At 36.0% G+C, this 18,552-nt stretch overlaps 1 protein-coding gene across 1 annotated transcript in view; it reads right to left on the bottom strand.

The window, feature by feature from the left end:
- SEMA3E (semaphorin 3E) overlaps positions 1–18,552 on the bottom strand; it is a 249,828-nt gene that overhangs the window by 101,798 nt on the left and 129,478 nt on the right. Inside the window, exon 2 of the mRNA XM_024559078.3 lies at positions 3,254–3,414. Within this exon, the coding sequence (XP_024414846.2) occupies positions 3,254–3,414 (161 nt within the window). The remainder of the gene's footprint in view (positions 1–3,253; positions 3,415–18,552) is intronic.

Raw genomic sequence — 18,552 nt, 5'->3', positions numbered from 1 at the left:
CTTAATCTTCTGGGTGTCAGATCCCTTGAGGGATCTTTCAATATTCACATATCTTTAATTTTAACATGGGGACTATATTAGTTTGCTAAGCCTGTCATAACATCACCACAGACTGGGTGGCTTAAACAACAGAAATTTATTTTGTTCTCAAGGTTGGAAGTCTAAGATCAAGGTGTCAGCAGGACTGGTTTTTTCTGAAGCCTCTTTCCTTAACTTGGAAATGGCTGCCTTCTGTGTGCTCAATAGTATTTCCTTTGTGGCTGTACATCCCTGATGCCGTTTTGTGTGCCAGAATTTCCTCTCTTAACAAGGACACCGGTCAGCTTGGATTAGGGCCCACCCTAACAGGCTCATTTGAACTTAATCACATCTGTAAAGGCCTTATCTCCAAATAGTCACATTTTGTGATACTGGGGGTTAGGGCTTAAACATAGGAATATGAGGAGACACAATTCAGTCTATAACAAAGATTATTCTAGGGCCCCCATATTTATGATACTTAGCTTAGATATTCCTTCACAGAAAATCAGAATGTGTACATGGTCTGAGAGAAAAAGAAGAAAGCAATATGGTGAATACCACAGTTACTGGGAACAAGACCACTCAAGGAAGGAGAGAAATAAGCACTAAAAGGAAGGAGAAGGTCGCTGCGTACATGTGTGGGATATATGAGCTACTTCCACAATGCAGAGTCCTAATCTCCAGGGTGTCAGATCCCTTAATATATATCTTCTGGCTGTGTTTACACACACAGAGCAGGTCCTCAAATTACACCATTTCATTATAACATTGATGAGATGCCGTAGGAACTTAACTCTTATTTGCAACAATTAGCCTAAAGTAAAACAGGTTTCATTAGCTGTCTTTTCTCCACAGTCCCAAGAACCTATTGATGGCGCTAAGTGGGGACGTGTGTGTGTGTCGTCTGTAGAGAGAGAGAGAGCAAGAGATCAATCCTCTCTTTTGAGAACTACAGAAAAAATATCATTGAAGATAGAAAAAAGGAGTTAGAGGGATAGACAATACGGGCTTCTACTCCATCTTGTGACTACAAAGACAGAAGTAGAAAGACATAATTCAGAAAGGACAAACAGAAGTTAAATAGATTTGTCAAAGAAATACCAGCAACATTTTGTAAGTTCTTCAAGTGGCCCAGTGTTGACTGGCACTAAAAAGCTAAATCTAAATGCCTGGAAGGTGAAGGGAGCCAGTGAGCAAGCTGATTCATGACGGAAATTTCACAGCTTCTCAGAAACTCGCAGCTAGGGTCCCAATGAGAACAAGAAAAAATGGTTCAAAAATCTGTTTGATAAACAGTAAGGTGAGACAATTGAGAAACGAAAAAGCTGACTCTGCTGTGTACCTGAAACCAATACAAAATAATATTAATTGTAAACTATAATTGATAAAATGTAAAAAATTAAAAAGTAAAAAAAAAAGCTTACTTATAGCAGTCCTAGAAAGAGAGTCAAGAAGAAAAGGAAAAGAAGAAAAAATATCAAAGTAATAATGAATGCTTTCCAGAGCTGAAAGCCACGGGGGTCCCCCAGAGTAGGTCCATTTTCATCCCAGCACAGTGGATGAAAAAAGATCAAATCTCAGAGAAATTTCAAAAACAGAGGCTCATGGGATCAGCATTAGAGGGAAGGGGTGGCAGAAAACAGGTCATACAAAATTCTAAAATGAGACTTCTCAGCTGTGGTACTGAAAATTTAAATTTAATTCTGAAGAAAATTATTTTTATCTTAGAATTTTATATCTAACAATTATGAATAAAATTTGAATAATATTATTTTAGAACATACAAAACTCAAAATTTTACTTTGGATCTTTCTTCAAGAAGGTGGTAGAATGTGTGTTCAGTAAAATGTCAGAATAAACCCCCCAAAAGAAGACATGGGTTACATAGAAGTTTGAAATTGAGGGGATGCTCAAGAATGATGGTGAAGTTCAAGTCCAGGTTGAAAAGAAAATTAGGGATACGTTTAATTTAAAAACCAATCACATGGGACTAATGGAAACATGTTTTTACCACAGTGACAGAAGTATAAAAAATCTGGTAGAGAGTTTGGTAAAAAATTCTTGAAAGTAAAATAAAAGACTAAGCAAATAAAAATGAGATAACATTTAATCCTAGGAAAAATAAGAAAACTGCAAAAAAAAAAGAAAAAGAAAGAAGTGTGATCTATTTTCCTAGTTATAACAATGTAAATAATTATGACTTAACTAAAAATTGTGGCATAGCCCTACAGAGACGGGGGCTGATGACATGGGGTTGGTGCTGAAGTGGTTGTAGTAATAGAGCCGAGCCAGAGGGGGTGTAAAAAGGAAACCTCATCTTCCTTAAGAAAAATATCAACAAAGACTGTCTCAAATCAATGGTACCAAGAAAGTACAGTCCACAAATTTCATTTAGAAATATGTGGGTAAGTACCAGGAGAAATAGCAACTGAATTTTAAATGATTTCCTCTCCCAATAAGGAACTGGAAGGGATGAAGGAATGATGCTTTTCATCATAAATTGTTTTTAAATGACTTACAAATGTGGACATCAGTCATTTTGACAAACATAAAAATAAATAAGGAAATTATAAAGAAAATACATTGTGTAATACATACATTTATGCCAAAAAATACTCTGGTCTAAATATTTCTACATTTTTAGGTAAGGTTGATATGGGCCTGAAAAAAACTTAGCTCATTTTAACTCTGCATAAGCATAGACGATACGAACTACTTTTCTTATCATCTTAGAGTCTTTTCTCAAAAATATTGGGCACTTACCTATTTTATTATTATACTTTAATCCACCTGGTTTAAGGACCATCCACCTGAATTAGTGATATTAACCAACAGAAGTGCCTGAGTTACCTATACTCATATCACATGTCCATTTGGGCTGGGATTTGAGGCATACTAGAGCCTAAAGGGAATGCTGGTAAATCAGCACGTCCCAAATCCAGGTCTCAGGACACTGAATGTGGTGACAAGGGACATCATGCAAGAGGAATGTCAGATGCACCTATTTGAGATCTCCTGGGAATAGAGAGGTCAATCATGATTAAAAGTTCAATGTTATATATTCTCAATTTGTAAACTTTTCTCAAGATGACTTCATTTTAATGAATACTTTGTTTTTTCAATAAAAGCATCACTCGGGTAATAAAAAATAATCCAAATAACACCCATGCAAGAAGATATCCCCCTCGCCCCTTTTCTTTCCCTTTTGAAATACAGTCTGATATTTTCATACCTCTCTATAGCCATTGTTAATCTGTTCCAAGCTGAGGGAATACACAAGGTCCTTGCCTCCCACGAAGAGTCTCTCTTGATATTCATCTAGCAGCATTGTATGGAGATCAAGAAATCCAAAAGGGCTATGGAAGATGGACGTTCTGTTTAATTCCAAGAGCTCTGAAATACAAAAGGAAATGAATGCTAAACACAAGAGAAAAGAAAAATAACTTTATAATACTTGTCTCACGGCTCTGTTCTTATACCTATTGAAACTGTGTAGTTACCACTCATTTTATCAGAAATATGATGGCTTTTAAATGTGTTACTCAAAAAATTAAAATACACAGTGCCTTATCAATACTGTATTGCATGTTTGCAAGTTGCTATGAGAAAAGATCTTAAAAGTTCTCATCATAAGAAAAATATTCTTTGTGAGCTGATGGGTGGATAACTAAATTTTGTGTGGTGGTCCTCTTATAACATATACATTTAAACAATGTTATATATCAACTGTATTTCAAACCTGGAAAAGTTTTTAAAAATATTTGTGTATTATATAAAAAATATAGTATATAATCTGTTATCGGTGGGAGGCGAGTTCTTGTGGTGTCACAAGGAAAAGAGTTTCCTGAGACCTGTACAGGAATGCGGGGCTTTGTGGTAAACTTTACTGATGATGTAAAAGTAAGGGGGCTCCCCTCTGTACTTCCCAACGTCCCATCTCCATTAGTCCCACCATGGAAAAGCCCAACATGTGCTCAGCAAGGCCAAGCCAAAAGCCAGTGTCCAGAGTTTCTCCTCCATATTAAAGTGCAGTCCAGTCAGGATCTGGCTAACTTAGCACGTGTCTCCAGCTTCAGTCCATTGCTGTGCTGTGGTGTTCAAGCTCCCTCCTGCGTCCGCACGGCCATGGCCACATGGCTGCTAAGGCCATGTGGCTATGGAGAGGGACATGAGAGTACACAGTATGAGTGTAGGTCACATTGTATTTATGAAAGGTACACATTTCAGTTTCTTCTTCTATTTATTTGATTATTTAACTTCCCTATTCCCATAAAAGATCTGTAATGACTTACACAAATATAAGTTTGTGAAGATGAGGGGGAAAAATAAGATGAGAAGGGTGGAATAAATTTTATTAACTGAAAGTCATTCTTTAATATCATATACAGTGTTAAAGTGAATGCCACAATTGAACCCAGGCCTCCTATAATTCGAGGTCACTATAGTAGAAAAGAAAAACTCTATCAGTTGCCTAGGAGCACTGCTGGTGTGATAGCTAACTTTTTGTGTCAACTCGACTAGATCAAGGTTGCCCAGATATTTGGCTAAACACTATTTCTAGGTGTATTTGTCAGAGAGCTTCTGGGTAATATATGAGCATTTGAAATTGGTGGACTCACTAAAGCAGATTGCCCTCCCCAATGTGTGCGGGCATCATCCAATGTGTTGCAGGTCTGAGTAGAACAAAATGTGGAGGAAGGTAGAATTCACTCCTTTTTTTCAGCCTGAATGATTGAATGGGAACATCAGCTCCCCTGATTCTTAGACCTTCAGATTCGGACTGAACTTCAGTACCAGCTTTCCTGGCTCTCTGCCTTGTAGACAACAGATTGTGGGACTTCTCAACTTCTGTAATTGCAATAATACTAATTCCTCATTATATATTACATACAATATTGCATAAAATTACTAAAAATTAGGTTATCAAGTGTCATGCTTCTGTTTATAATTATATCACAATACAAGCCAACAGAATTCATGTCAAAGTGCAATCTACCAAAAGTGACTTTATGGCCATGGGTGGCCATATTAGTTAGGACATTAATGATTGCAATGAATGAAGATTAATTAAATCCAAGTAATGTAAATCCAGGCACAGAAAACCAGACCTAATGGTAACCAGGAAACCAACAGAAGCACAAAGTAATTTATCTCTTAGGAAGCTGTGCATCCTTGCTTCTTGCTTCTCTTAACGCCACTGCTGCACTCCGCTGATTCTAAAGGATTTATTCATTCATTTGCTCTTGGCCATATAGGTCTACATAGCCCCCAGTTATGTGACCTTCCGTCACCCACCCCAGCACTGTATGACCATAGCTTTTGAATCTTTCAATTCAAAATTCTCAAAGATGAGAATATAACTGTTCATAGATTCATAGATTGCTGGCTTCCTCTAGATTGGATGCTTTGAGATCAATTATGCATCTGTGGTTAAATGTGGAAGCCATGTGGTAAATAACATGGTCCCTATAATTCGGGGGGATCAGAGCTGTCACTATGAAACATGTATCAGTCACATAGGCAAACTTATCCAGTTCGTCTTAACTCATGAATACATTTATAATAACAACTTCACTACAATCTCTATTTCCAATAGACAGAATTATTGACCTGCTATTTATAGTTGTTCAACATAATCTTATTAACTTTGAAACAAACAACTGCCAAAAATGAAAATTTGGGTTTCCATTATTAGTTTGATCTTCAACCATCCTTCCTGATATAAATGAATAGTTAAAGTCACTCACAATTGAAGAATAAACTTTACTTTCCACACAGAAAATACATCCTTTTCTGTTCTCTTTTGGGATTGAGACACAATCATCTATCCCATATTTATAAAATGTATAGAAATTGTAGAAAAGTATGCTTTAGTTGTAAAAAGCATTGAAAACATGAACACAATTAATAATTAATAAAAACAGTAAAGTTTAATAAATCAAGTAATTCCAAAGTTTAACAGCAGAAATATAATTATTAGAAAAAAACTTTGAAAGTATTTATTGACATCAGAGATAGGGAAATAAATTATTGCTCTATCAAAATGTTAGAAAACATAGTAGAAAGTAAGAAGAAAAAACAATCACCTCTGTACTGTAAAAAGACATCATAATAGAAGACAAAAAGTAATTTGCATAAAAGGAATTCACTTCATTCAATATACAATGAAATGAATGTGACAATTTATCAGTATTTCCCAGTGAACATGTATTAGTTTATTAAAAATAAAATTATGCCATCCCTAGTTCTGGTCCCCAGGGTAAAAGAGTAAAAAAGATCTTCTGACTTACTAAAGCTTATTCCTTATTAACAATGACTCCATAATCTATTATACATACAACTCCCTACATAAGAAACTAAGAAAAATCTACTAGGGGTTAGGTGTCTGAAATCAAATGTATTTTTGCAGAGCCTAATATGAATAGCAAGATAAATGGAAGGGTTCCTCAATATTCAATAGTTGGACTTGTTATAATTCAAAATAATTCAACAGCAATATATATCATCAACAGGAAAATTCAAGTTAATATCAGCTTTACTTTTTATTACTTTAATCCCTACTTTATAAACAGTCTCAGATAACTACAGAATGTTTCATGTTGCTTTGATTTATCAATTCATGACATTTTCATACATCTTACTTAGGAGAAAATTAAAATGTTTTTATTTAATTTGCCATAGAGATTCAAAATAGAAAGATCTTTGGTGTATACTAAAGATACTAAAGCCAAATGAAACTCATGCAGAAAGCTTTCTTCCTCAATTATTTTTCTCTTTTTAATTTTCAAGCCAGCACTTTAAGTAATACTATTACTGATCTTCCTTCTAAATTATAGTCCATACACTTGGCATATTTACCAAGCAATGGCTAACTTCTTTATCCCTTTGCACTGCTTCAAGCTGCCTATTTAAAAGAATCAGAAAACATACAGGAAGAAGGGGACAAAAGAAATGTGAATCTCAGGTAATCTCCAGAAAACACAGTGCAAAGAATGGACGGTGCTGACTTGGGAAAAAGGAGGGATCTCATCTTGAGTTCTTCCTCCTCTAAAAATAACATGCATTATTTGGGGGAAGGAGTGGACAAAGAAACAAGACGAAACTGAGATGAACCAACTCAGAGTTCATCCGGAAATTTTCTCAGGAGGGAACTAATTATTATTGCTAAGCTGCATGCTAATTATCAGCTGTCAATGAAGATATACAGAGGATTTAGTCATTTCCTCTCATGGCCTTTCTTCTTAACCTGCAAGGGAAATAGTTTTAAAACTCATTGACAGCAACTTATTACAGAAACAGTTCTCTTCACTTTGTCAAAAAATATTTAAATTCCACACCTCCACGTGTAAATGGAGGTGGAGAGAGGGCACATTTTTTAGTTCTCACACAAAGAAAGGTCCCCAAGGGAGGGGTGCTCCCTTCCTGAATGTACACTTTCTCCACTGTCACCTACAGAGTAGTGACTTCCTAAGACTTAAGACTGTAGACATCATTTTTTAATAAATTACTTTATTCCGTTCATCTCTTCAAGTAAAATCAAAAATAAAATATTGAATTGCACATATAGGAAGCATTGGTGATAACAATGAAATATAGAAACAACCATTAGAAATTTTCTTCAATTTCTTGATGGTTCAAAAGGAAAAGATTTATAACAACAGGCTTTAATGATTTTGACAGATCTGATAAATGATCACTAATGGATTGTAATCAAGTTGAGACAGAGCGGTAAAGAAATAAGCAATTAACTTTTTTTAAGTGTACATGGGATAACTCAACGGTTGGCTAATTGGTCTTTCTAGGATGGACTGTGGCTGGCCTCTCATGCATTCTCTGAACTTTCAGATTCTATCTTTCTTATAAATCAAAGACCTACAATAGGCATTGTCTTTGTGGTGTTCCAGGTTTTTATCACAAACTACTTCCAATGAAAGCAGAGAGTTTGAATGGACATGGGAATAGCTTAGAGATTAAATAGCCTTTTATTTCCTCAGTCAAGGAAAACAAAATAGTGTCAAAATTTGAAGATTACTAATTTCCTATTTAGATAAATTACTATTAGTCAGTATTAAACACAGTATGCTAGCTTATCAGTCTTTGAAGCCCTCTATGAACATGAGGTCACACTGGGACAAGGGCATACAGAATCAGTGATTGTACTGTACATCCATTGATGTGCTGTAGGTGCTTAGGTGCATGTATTTAAATTATTGAACTGAAACTCATAGAATATAAAACTCTACTACCTAAAAAGTCAATTTGTTTTTCATTGCCTAACTGTTTAATTATGACCATATTCTATTCCATCAGAGACAACAGGAGCAGGCCTGTGTGAACAGCTTCCTAAACTAAACCTGCATCCCGGGGTGGGGGGTGGGGGGGCGGGGGGGGGGGAGGTACTCTGAACTGGGACCACAGAGTCATTCATTCATCACTCCTTGCGTGTTATTCTAAATGCAATGGGAGGGACTGTGAAGGTTTTAAGAGCCATTATATGGCCACATTTATTTTTAAAATACCAACTGGTTATGAAGTATATAATGGCCAGCAGGGGGCAAAAGTTGAAAGGAGATTGAAGACTATTTTTTCCATACATAAGCAGGACAAGAGTGAGGTAGTAGCAAAGCAAGGTACATCGTGAAGGTAGAGACCTGGAGGATGAAATGGAAGAAAGCTAGGCATCAAATTTTACACGATAAGGTAAAAGTATTTTTTAAATTTATTTGGGATTGGGAGAACTGATTGTATTTAAATTTGATGAACAATTCAATATATATTGACATCCACTTATATTAGGTACTATATCTGAATTTTAGAGGGATATTAAGAATTAATACAACTCCATAAAAATAACAAAAATCAGATTTTGGTATTCCTCATTTTATTTCTGTAAATGAATTTAAGAGGTAAGAATTTTCAAATTCATGGTCTTGGTAAATGGAGCCCATTCACTTTTTTCTTTAAAAAATACATTTTAGGTTTAAAGCCAGAAGGAATATAAAGGTTTATGATGATAAACTCCCTCCCATCTGGAATCCCTCTTCCTATATAGCTCTCATTCCTTGGTCTTCAGTGGCTTAACTCTGTCTAGTTTCCTGGGTATTCTTCCAGACTTTCTAATGTGTATACAATAAATCAGGCATGTAGATCTTTAATACCTTCCCAACGTATGTGAACCAAAAGAGAAATAACATAAACACTATTCTTTGCTTTTCTTCACTTATATCTTGGAAGCCTTTCAGTATCAGGACTTAGGGTACAATTGCATGATTTTCCATTTTATAAATCACCTGTTGTATGGTCAGGCATTTGATTTTTTTCAAAATTTTGCTAATATAGCACTACAATGTATAAACATGAATATATGTCAATTCACATACATAAAATTTGTGATACACTTTTAGAAATGGATTTAGTGGGTCAAAAGATACATGAATTTGTTTTTTGTTGTGTTTTGTTTTTAATCCTTGCCTGAGGGTATGGTTATTGATTTTAGAGAGAGTGAAAGGGAGAAAGAAAGAAAGAGAGAAACATCCATGTGAGACAGAAACATTAATTGGTTACCTCCCATACACGTCCCAACTGGGAATCGAACCTTCAACCTTTTGGTGCACAACCTTGAGGTGCACGGCGCGATGCTCCAACCAACTGATCCACCCGGACAGAGTAAGTTTGTTACTTTTCACAAATATTGCCAATTTGCCTCATTGGTGATGATATCCATTTAAAATGCTACTAATGCATGTAAGAATGACTGTTTCCTCATAGTTCTGACAATGCTGTGTTATTAAAGATCAGGATTTTCAGCTGGTCTGATTGGGGAAACGCAAATTTCTCTCTCTCACTTTGGATGAAGTTAAGCATTTTTTCATACATCTTAGAGGACTTTGTCTTTAGTTCCTGTCATTTTTCTCTTTGTATCCAGTGCCTATTTTCCCACAGTATTAAAGATACTTTGTCAATGTATGAATTTAAGGAATTTTCAAACTGGTAAGTTTCATGTTATGTGTGCCATCAGTTAGAGATGGAGGAGGCTGGGCCCTTAAATGTGGACAAATGTGCTTCAGGCATGTTAGAAGAATATATTTTAGTCTATTATATATTTGCTGTAGTAAATAGAGTTCATTCGTGATTATCCAGGGTAATTCACTGATTTGGCAGTTAACAGTTTACAAAAACTAAAAAAAAAAGTTGTCATGAATCGGAAGCGGGCAGGGAACACATTCAGTCTCCCACAGTCTGATTTTGGGGGTCAAAAAACTCCCAGGCACTGAGGAATTATGTGGGAATGAAAACATGCAGCTCTGCCCACAGGGGACGTGCCTCAGCTGGGGTGGGGACAGTAGTTTCACAACCAGGGGCCTGGGTGAGCTGCCTCCTTCCCAAGGACACTGCCGCTGACCATCCACCCGCCCTGCCCTCAGGGCCATGCCTCTCCTCTGGTCTCTTCAGACTCTGTCCCCTTCAGACTTCCTCCGGACTTGCCTAGGGCACCAGTTTTCAAACTCACTCATGAATCCATTTTTACTCATTTGGTTTTTCCTTAACAGCTATTTTTAATCACCCATGATTTCCCAAATTTACTATCACAGATTATAATATTTTCTTAATAATTTACTATTATAAAATATAGAAAATATACATGTGCTTACATGTAGTTTTTTCCCCAAGGCTACTACTGTGGAGATCAATTTTTATTCATGGTCAGGCTTTTACTGAATACCAATGAGTTTCGATCATATGGAGGGAAAAATGACTCACTCAAAACCGACCTTTAAAGCCTACTCTTAACTTGAGTCTATGTTGCTTTCTTGACACTTGTTCACGAGAATTACAGAATTCTGAGTAACAATACTTTACAAGATGTTTTAAATAAAGTAATAGTAAACCAAGTGTAGAATATATGTGAAGTTCTGTGCTGTTTTCCACACTGTTAGTCATTCAAACTTTATCCTAGAGAAGGGGAGTGGGAAGAAACAGGTTTCTAAAGTCCTACAAAATGCCCTTAGTATTGTAATAGTCAGAACACTGTAGGTTTGCTCATTATCTGAACATCTTCCTTTCGAAATATTTTCATACACTCTATAAAATTGTCCGTGGTAAAAAAAAAAAAGCTTTGATTTTTTTATTATGTTTTTAATGTTAGCTATAAATTAGATTTATTTCACAGTGAAGGCCAGTTTTTCTGGATGTTGTTTCACAATGGTTTTGCTTTCATTTAATATTTAAAACTTAAAGGATAATAAAATACACCTACTCTATAAATGCACATCATATTCTATTAGATGTGGTTTAAACTAAATGAGTGATAGTACTCCATAATCCATTCCTTCCAGCACATATGTAGTAATTCTGACTTCCGTTGCTCAATTTAAACCTTCAGCCACCCCCCCAAATGCATTAGTAAGATGCTTTATGATTTTTGAGCAAAGTTGGCTAATGTATACACAAATGTAATTAGTATAATTAGCTATTAATTTATTTATATATTTCAATATTATCTTAATTGAGAAATGTTCTATGCTCTAAAACAAATGTATTCACTATAATCTGTTTGTTTAATTGAATTTAAGTGATGCTAAGAAGTTGAACATGTCTATTATCATTTGCTTTTGTATTTTATCATTTTAGAGTTAGAGTAATATAACTTTCTAAAGCTGTATACATGTTTTTTTTCTAGTTTTATTGAGATATAATTGACATATAGACATATAGCATTATATTAATTAAAGGTAAAGGACATAATAATTTGATTATATTGTATAATAATTACCACAGGAAGTTTGGTTCACAGTCATCATCTCATATAGTTTTTTTGTTCTTGTGATGGGTACTTTTGAGATCTCCTCTCCTAGCAACTTTCAAATATACAATAGAGTCCTATTAACTGGAGTCATCCTACTGTACATTATATTCTCATGACATTTGTTTTACAACTAGAAGTTCATACTGTTTGAATACATTCACCCATTTACCCACATCTAAATTTTTATGTTTTTGTTTAAATTCTGTATCATTTTTGAACAACTTCCTTGATCTTTGTTTTTCTTAAAGTATATTTTATTCATTTTTTATTTTTTAAAGATTTTATTTATTTATTTTTAGAGAGAGGGGAAGGGAGGGAGAAAGAGAGGGAGAGAAACATTAATGTGTGGTTGCCTCTCACACACCTCCTACTGGGGGCCTGGCCCACAACCCAGGCATGTGCCCTGACTGGGAATTGAACCAGCGACCCTTTGAGTCAAATGACAGTGTTCAATCCACTGATCCACACCAGCCAGGACTGATCTTCATCCTATAATATATTAACATGTTTTCTTTGCTAATCTAGCACATAAAAAACAAGCAATTTAGGTAAAATTGGAATTGCACTTTATTTTACCATATACTGCTTCAAATAATATTTGATATGTGAAATGATGACTCAATATTTTACATCCTATATTGACCCTAAAATCCATACTTATTTGGCCATATGCATCCTTGCCATCGTCTTCTGTCATCTAATAAACAGGCTTCTCCAATTTAGCAAGTGAAGAATAAAGTCTTGATTTCCACCCATAAACCAACTCCGTTAGTCTTCTACTCTTAGCAAATGGTTCTTTGGGTTTTGCCAAAAATCTAGGATATTTCCTGATTCTTTTTCCCCTGAATGCCATGTTATCTGTCCCCAACATCTCCAATGCAACTACTAAATTAGACCAGAAAAAGAACCTATTTTCCTGCTACTACTCTCCCCCAATTCTCCTTTTACCCAGTTGGTTTACCTCACAATATAAACAGAAATTAGCCCTGGCCATGTGTCTCAGTTGGGTGGAGCATCATGCTATGCACCTGAAGGTTGCGGGTTCAATCCCTGGTTGGGGCTCATACAGGAAGCAACAGATTCTCATTCTCTCTCTCTCTCCCTCTCTCCTCTCCTGCTCTCGCTCTCTCTGTTTCTCTCTGTCCCTCTCTCCCTTCCTCTCTCTTTAAAATCAGTGGACATATCCTTGGGTAAGGATTAAAAAAATAGAAATTAGATCAAGATGTTGTTCATTCCTCTGCCAGAAACCCTTCAATTGTTTCCCAACATCCTTAGGTTAAAATCCTGGCTCAGAGGCTGTCATGATCTGTCAGATGCCTACCTCACTCTAACGTTGCCCCACATTGTCACTTTCTCCCTTGCTCCCACAGCTCCAAGGCATGCGCTTTAGCTTTGCCCTGACTCTTGATTTCTGTATGAGGTGCCTCCTGACCTCCACAGTGCTGGCTGCCCCTGTCGTTTGGATCTTCCCTCTGTGAAGTCTGTCCCGTCTAAGAAATCTAACACTGTCTCTCACTATCCTTCATTGCATAAAGCTTACTTGCTTTTGTTTTTGTTTGTTTGTTTATATTTTTCTTTACTTACATATTTTCTTCCTCCTCTGACAGGAAACAAGTTTCCTAATAGGAGTGACTTTTTCCATCCTGGTCACTGTCATAGTCCCAGAGCCTGGCCAGTGCTCCCCATTTGTTCAGGAGGCACTCAGTAAAGGTGGGTGAAACAAATGAGGTCTGAATCTCAACTTCATGTATGAAAATGGGATAATAAAAATTAATTAGTGGGTCGCTGTAAGAATCAAATAAGTCATAGTACCAAACGAATGGCCAGTATATATGGGTTTCTTTCTGCTTTCTTGGATGTTGATGAATTATTGGCCAACAACTTTGAATGAAAATTCCCCCTGCAAAAATAGACCTTTCTTAATTATATTCTGTCAAGTGGACATAGTTTCTCTCTAGGCTTATTATATCAGTTTAAAGTGAAATAGGAAATTTTGCAAGTACACGATTACTATGATCAGTGTAAACAGCTAGTCTATTTTAAGTTAAAACCTTGCTTTCCTACCAACAGTAGATTGGTATAATTTTCTATTTCTTCTTTTAATCCACATCTGTCTCAGTTTGCAAGAGAAATTTTGCTTTTTTTTCCTTAGGAAATTTGCTTAATTTCTTTATCCTCTATTTATTTATAAGCTCAATAAAAATGCATTATTTACAGAACCATCTCCCCTCCACTCTTGATATTTAAATTCAAAGTACCAGAATAGCAGGAAAAATTCTTTCAATATTTGTGCTTTATTACCATTAAACCTTACATTTTTATGAGTTTCCCAGTATTTCACTTGGAAGTTGTCTTTATGAGAACAGAAATGTCAATTTCGAGGCAGGTGCATGGTGTGACACAGTGCTAAAGCATCATTGCCAAACAGTCTCTCTTGACCTCTAATAAAGATCTTTAGTCTCATCTTTATAAAAATAAAGCCTTCTCTCAACCCACATAATTTAATCCTACAAAACATTCTTTCTGCGAAAAAATGACTTCCAGATGTACCAGGAGTTTGCAATCTGACAATCTGACACACCGAACATTTGCACCTTTAAAAATATGTCGTTTCCCAACTGACATAATACCATAAAAAAATTGACTACTGTGTAATCTGAATGCCTTCTCCACTAGCAGCGCATTTCCTCATAGTTTCCATACTGACAGAACAATGACTAAATTTCAAATCCTGGCAGAATGAAAAGTGACATTATAGTCTTTTGCTTTCCCATTAATTAAACGGACATTGAATCTATTCATCATCGTAACAACAAAAAATTAATGCCAATAATACGGTTGATAGATGTATATCTGGATATAGAATTGAAGCTGTGTGTTATTTGCCATCATTTGATAGGTTTGGAAATGCTAGACAACCACTAAAAGCTCATTTGCTCTTGAATTACATGCCTCACTTACGGTAGCTGCTGCCATGTGAACCGGATGGCCCTTAATAGGTAACAGGCCCCCTGGGTTGGTGGGTTCTCTTCAGATGTGGCTAACTAAGGGGAACGTGGAGAGAGGAGACGAGCCAGTGCTATGTGTACAATTCACTGCTGACTTTCTTTCACACAAAGTCGCCTTAGTGACTAAGCTGCTAACAAATTCTTCTTCTGTTTTCCTTTTCCGGCAATCTTCAGTAAGCCCTGATTCACTACCCCGAAAACCCTCTTGTTTATAACCTGTCACAAGGCAAATAGTACCTAAAAAGACCACCCAGGTTTTCTCTGGAAACTGTGAAGGGAGGAAAACTCTGATCCATAGAAAGGCTGTTATGTTGTAGGTGCTGTATGAAAAATATCCAATCTACATAATTTCATTTGACCTTCATATCACTCCAGCAATAAATGCACAATGCTCACCATTTGACAGATTAGGAAACAGAAGCTCACACAGAAAGTTAAAAACTTCCTGCCCTGGCTGGTGTGGCTCAGTGGATTGAGTGCGGGCCTGAAAACCAAAGGGTCACTGGTTCAATTCCCAGTCTAGGATTGCAGGTCAGGTCCCCAGTAGGGGGCGCGTGAGAGGAAACCACACATTGCTGTTTCTCTCCCTCTCTTTCTCCCTCCCATCCTCTCTCTAAAAATAAGTAAATAAAATCTCTTAAAAAAAACTTCCTGAGGTCACACATCATTTGAATATTGGTATCTCATACATTATTTTGCTCATTTTGTCATTTGACCATACAGAGAGGCTTTGTATAAATATACAGTTTCTTCATTGGCTCCGATTAGTCAAGACTTTCAGTATGGTAAATCTCTTAGGAGTGATGTCACAGGTGTCTCCCACATTTCATGCATTTATCAAATAATATTTACCCATAATAAATGGTCATAGACACCTGTGGAGGTAGGCATTTTTTCACTATGTAATCTTTTCTCATAATTTGCCTCAGGAGTCCTAAAGCCTATCTCATGGCAGCCATGTTTACGTTGTGTAACCCAATGAAAAAGAACAGACAAAATCGCTCCTGGAATGATCAGATAATACAGAGAACAGAAGCGAAGAAGAGAAAATTAAAACATACATACATATATGTATATGTATATGTATATATATATTTCAAATAAGAGAAGATAATGTTCTTAAAGATAAAAATTAATTTAAAACGTAAGTAAAGACATCTGTGTTTTTTCCCAATTTTGCCACTGAGCATACCATTTACAGGAGGTTAAGCTCCCCGTTTGCGGGATGAGAGGAGTAGATGCGGTCTACTAGCTCAGTTCCTTCTAGCTGCATGAGCTTTAGCGCGTCAAGAAGCACATCATCTCCAGGTGGGGGAAACACGAACTGTACGTATCCAAAGGTTGCTTTCTAGAACTTTTAAATTATTCGTTTTTACAAATTATGAGAACTGCAGAACTATGTCTCGCTGTATGGAGACAAGAACTAATGCTGAAAATACAATTTTATATCTATTGAGTTCTTATGTCAAAAAAGTGTATCATTATGAGTATAAAAATGACAAATTTATTGTTGATCTGCTCTTCTGTTCCTTTTGATAGGCTTCAAATGTAAGTAGGAAGATATAAGTCAAAAGCATTCTAACTTCATACTGATATAACGTACTTATTAAGAAAATGAGAAAATATGAATTAGGCCATTATCAAATTAGGAAAGCTAAAAGATGTGTCAGAACCTTTATAATATAATCACCTAAGCCAAAAGCTTACTACTCAGGAAGCAAGTAACTTGGCAAATGAAGACAACTTTCCACATGCTGAGAACAAGAGAACAGATGATAAGTTATGATCCAGTGATTCCACTTCTGGGAACATATTTGAAGAAACCCAAACACTGATTCAAAAGAACATAAGCACCCCTATGTTCACTGTAGCATCATTTACAATAGCCAATGTCTGGATACAGCCTAAGTGTCCACAGTAGATGAGTGGATAAAACAACTATGAGACATTTACACAATGGAATACTACTCAGCCATTAAAAAAAATGTATTACCTTTGTGACAGCATGGATGGACCTGAAGAGCATTATGCTAAGTGAAATAAGTCAGAGAAAGACAAATGCACATGATTTCACTCGTATGTGGAATCTAATGAACCAGCTAACAAGCAAAACAGAGACAGACTCACAGATAGGGAGCAGGCTGACAGCTCAATGCGGGGCGGGGGGGGGCTTTGGTATTGAGCAAAAATGAAAAAGGACTCGTGGACATGGACAACAGTGTGGTGATTGTGGGGGGTGGGGAGGTAGAAGAGAGTATAAGGGAGATAAATGGTAGTGGAAAAAAGTACAATAAAAATAAATAAAAAGCATGGAAAACTTTGAAGGCATTTATGAGACAAATTAAAATGCCTTTTATAGAACTCACTGGGGAAATTTAGTATAAGTTTGCTCTAGACAAGTAATTTATTAGGAGAGTAAGTTAAAAGAATGATACCTGAGTTCTGTCATGAAATTCAAGATTGGGTCCTTATTTTATTAGGACTATAGGACTGCCCATCATCTCCATTGGGAATCAACTGAAGTTCTGAAAATGTCACTTCTGCCACCCGGAAGCAGGAGTACAATGCAGCAACACATAGCTGCCCCATCCCCAGGCCCCAACCGTATCAGGACAGATGCGTACACCTAGGTAACCGGCCATCCATCATCAAGTCAAATATGATTTTACACGCACTTGGATCCTTCTGGCAGGGTCACTGCCCCTATCTGGGGAAAAATTCCACATGAAATTGGGAACAGGAGGTCAATTTTCCTGTCCGGCCACGACCAAGATGAGATAGCCCCTGCCACTGAAAAGGAGCAAATACATTAACCTCCCTGATTGGCAGATGTCCTTCAAAGTGATGACGCAATTTTTTAGAATGCCTAAGGTTAGACGTTCATGACTGCGTTCACGGCAGCCAGGAATTACCACCTGCAACCAGAGCTCTGTGTGTGCGTATACATATAACAGAGAGATAAAACAAAGAATGTGAATGGGAGGATGGTATGCAGGCACAAACAGGAAGACTAAAATCTTTCACTTCAAAATTTTCTCTCATTGTACAACAAGAGAAAGAAAAACTGGTAATTTAAACTGAGATAAATAATATCAAGAAATCATAATTTGTTACAGTTCATACTGCTAAATAATATAAATTAATAGACATGATATTGAGGTATTTAAAGCTACCAAGTCCCAGCCTAGTTTTATCAATTACAGACCTCAGAGACCCTCCTGATTTCCCATATAAAAAATAGAAACATATATTGCTATACCTAAATTATTAAATGCTTTCAAATTATTAAAGTGTTTATAAGAGAATTCAAGAACATTTTAAAAAATAAATAAATGTTTGACTGGTAACATAATTTTCTTTGGCAAAGGCAAAATTTCTGAGACTATAACTCCTAAAAACTCAATTGCAGTATTTAAAATTTTATATTTACTTCATTCATGTTTTTAATATCATTGATATTGCATAGAATTATGACAACTTATAAGGTATTTTATGATAATAAATGACCTAGAGTAAAGTTTTGGAAGGCAATTAATTAGCTTACTTCACTAGTAAAGAAAGTATTTTTAGTGCATCATCAGCGGCAAATTGTTATGGGTAAAATAATAATAATTAATTCCTAACATAAATATGTGACCATATGACATGATTATATGACTGCAGAGACACGTTATTTGGAACCAAAAGAACAAAAAAAACAGTTAAAAAAATCAGATA

This window comes from Desmodus rotundus, chromosome 6, assembly GCF_022682495.2.
Source record: "Desmodus rotundus isolate HL8 chromosome 6, HLdesRot8A.1, whole genome shotgun sequence".
Lineage (NCBI taxonomy): Eukaryota > Metazoa > Chordata > Mammalia > Chiroptera > Phyllostomidae > Desmodus > Desmodus rotundus.
Note: the sequence above shows the minus strand (reverse complement) of the source record. Positions and strands in the feature narration are given on the sequence as shown.